Source organism: Nymphaea colorata, chromosome 9, assembly GCF_008831285.2.
Source record: "Nymphaea colorata isolate Beijing-Zhang1983 chromosome 9, ASM883128v2, whole genome shotgun sequence".
NCBI classification, from domain to species: domain Eukaryota; kingdom Viridiplantae; phylum Streptophyta; class Magnoliopsida; order Nymphaeales; family Nymphaeaceae; genus Nymphaea; species Nymphaea colorata.
In genome coordinates this window covers 20,855,641-20,858,706 of record NC_045146.1, presented here as the reverse complement: position 1 = coordinate 20,858,706, position 3,066 = coordinate 20,855,641, and the positions used below count along the sequence as shown (strand labels likewise).

Here is a 3,066-nt window from a genome sequence, read left to right as displayed (position 1 = left end):
ACGCGCCGAATCGCAGAGTAGATGTGTTTCTTGAGGAAAAAGAAACGATATGACCGTAAATCCACCAAAAGGCAAGCTTGAAACGAAGCGCATTTGACTTTCTTGAAAGCAAGCAAAGCGGTGATAACTGAAGAGACAGAAAATTCGCGTGATCGCCCTCGTAAACAAAGGAGACAACGCCGGAAATGGGTAATTGATAACATTCACTACTAATCAAGAATAAGGAAAGTATTTACAGATTGGTATAACAATCAAAGAATTTTGCCCTCCCACATGAGGCTTTCCCCACTAAAAACCAAGCCGAAGGTAAATCGGATCAATGAGAGACCAGCGTTTCGAAACAATTGAGCCCGTCAAATTCTGGTGCCAATCTGGGTCGCTCCACCGCTGGCTTCGGCCTCTTGGCGGCCTCCGCCTTGGGGTACCGTGAGACGCCGTCGGACCTATTGCTGCTCCCACCCTGTCAACAATTGCATAATATAAACACCATTTAAAACCAAGAACAACAAATAAAAGCGGAAAGGAAGAAGAAGAATGAGGAGGAAGACGAGGATTGGAGGCAAAGACTCACCTCGGCTGCGGTGCCGTGGTTCCCGCCGAAGTAAGAGCTGATAGCCGACGCGGCATCAGAAAGAGAAGAGAAGTAAGCGCCGGCGGCCATGACGAACCCGAAAAGAGAAAAAAAGGTGGAGACGGAAAGCAAAAGAAAGCTTCAGCGAGATGAAGAGGAATCTCTGTGATCGGTGAGTGAACTTTATTGATGGGGAGAGCAGAGGGAGGAAAGGTGATATTTATAGAGGGTCGGGAAAGGGGGAAGAAGGCGACCCGACTGGGTGGTCGTTAGACCGCCTAACGGATTCTTTCCTATCGCTTCCCTCCCTCGTTTTCTTTTCGTCTCGAATTGCCGTGAAGCATCGAGGGTAGTCTACGGTCTCCAGACCTTTTTACGGTTCGGGTTGGGTTTCTGATCGATTTCCGAACCGTTTGGGACTTGGCTAATCGCGAATCAAAAGCCACTTCTCCACGGATCCTCAAGGGTGTGCAAGGCCTGGCGTATATTCATTCATCTGGAATTCTTTTTTCTACGAAGGTGGAAAGCTCCCTCAACCTTCGGGTCAAAGGAAGCCGACACGTTCAAGTGGCTGTAAGTAATTTTGTTGGCCCACTCCAACTTTCCATTACGTAAATAATTGCACGATGCTTCTACGACATGCTCTCCCCTTGGCGTGTGTGGAATTATTTATGATATAAAATGACGGGCCGGGAAGTTGTGGCCTTAATTAATATGCCATCCTTCGTTTTTTAACTATTTTGATAAGTATGAAGGCAGTTGAAGATGAGGTAGGATTAAGATCAGGCTTCCCTCAAATAAGTAACATATATATATATTCTAGAGAGAGAGAGAGAGAGAGCACGGAATTGGTGGAGGGAATGGCCTCCTGACCAAATCGATTTGACTTAGTCAAAGAAGTCCGAGCACTTAAAATTGACCTATGAAAGTTCTAGTGTCAGTATGTGCTCTGATTGATTTTTCAACGGCGATTCGGTCCACATAGGCAACCGAAAGAATACAATCCAGGAGTCAGCGACTCAGCGTAAGCTCTCTTGCATATATAAAGCACGCGGATGACAACGGTAGTTCAGTTTGATTTGCAGCCGAATAGGTGTAACACTCCAAATTTCCTTTCAAAAGCTCCAGAAAATGAAGAAATGGAAACTTCTAATATTATTGGTTTGATGACGGGCATCGTGTCTGCTGAATGTGCAGAGGCCATTTTTTAAGACTTGTGTATGAAAGTGGAATGGTATAAAGGAGGGGCGGCAAAAGCCTGATATTCCCCCAAAAAAAAAAAAAAAAGGTGGATGAAGGGGAGTGCGTCTCTTGTTTTTCCTTTGCGTGGAAGAAATGCAAAGGGAAGATGAGGTTCTCAAGAGTTGCCTTCCTTGAAAGCAGCATTAAAGAGCCCTTCAACAGCGTCTCGATCCCCTTCCAGTTCCTTTTCGAACTGGAAAATGAACAGAGGCTTCTAGCGTATAAAAAGGACCCGTTTTTGCCTTCAGGTTTTGGTATTGAACATGGTTTTTCTCGCTCTCCAATCTCTTCCTCATTAGCTGTTGATCGATTCCTTGAGCTGTAATGGAGGAGGAATCTCTTAAAAGCATCCCACTTTACACCCCAAAAGTAAACTCACTCTGCTATTCTCTCCGTCGATTCAAGCCATGAGAACTCATTTTATAGCACACACACGCACAGAGAGAGAGAGAGAGAGATAGAAACAGAGAGCGAGAGGAAGCAGAGGAATGCGTAAACGTCGTGGAGCATGGAAGATGTAAACTGGAATTTAGTGTTGGTGGCTTTGTGGGCATGCTTGGCAGCGGTGGCGACGACCGCCGACGATGTTCCTCCCGTTCTGGTGGATCCTTCTTCTTCCTACGGCCAGCAACAGTGCATAACCAAGTGCGGCACCTGCCCTGTCATATGCGCCCCACCACCGCCATCCGTCCCTTCCATGGCCGCTCCTCCACCCACCAACCCTGCAACGGAACCTCCACCACCACCTCCCCCTAGTGGCGGTCACCATCACACTCCATCGTCACCCCCACCGCCACCGTCTCAGTCGACCATTTACCCTTATCCCTATTACTTCTTTTACTCTTCTGGATCCTCATCACCTGTAGCTGTACCAGTTGGACATGCTCTTCTCTTCGTGTTGTCATTGTTTATCGCGTTTCTTTTTCTTGTTTGATGCTTGATGTCATTGATTGCGTCTGTAGAGATGCTTATGTCCTCAATGCAAAAGCAAAAGCAATTACAGACTCTCTTTTCTCCCTCCGTCTCTCTCGATTTGAAACGTTCTGTGTGGGCCTGAGCCAACTGTGGCAAACTCATCTCTGGGTGGATCCATGGTCGATCGCATTATTGGGTCTTGCTGTTCCCAAACGTACGTTAGCTGTTGGTTGGACCCGCAGTTCTTGGTTTGGCCCTACTTTCTTCGCTTATTAGATTTGAAAATTTAATGTGGGGGATTGAAGTATCTCAATTCCTCAATGGATGGATAGCCAAGT

General features: G+C 46.7%; 1 protein-coding gene across 1 annotated transcript; it reads left to right on the top strand.

Moving 5' to 3' along the window:
* The first annotated feature begins 1,662 nt into the window (after positions 1–1,662).
* LOC116259935 (probable pathogenesis-related protein ARB_02861) lies at positions 1,663–2,829 on the top strand. Its single transcript, XM_031637949.2, has one exon. It carries the CDS (start codon positions 2,322–2,324, stop codon positions 2,745–2,747), a length of 426 nt encoding a protein of 141 aa, XP_031493809.1. The 5' UTR covers positions 1,663–2,321; the 3' UTR covers positions 2,748–2,829.
* The last annotated feature ends 237 nt before the right edge of the window (positions 2,830–3,066 follow it).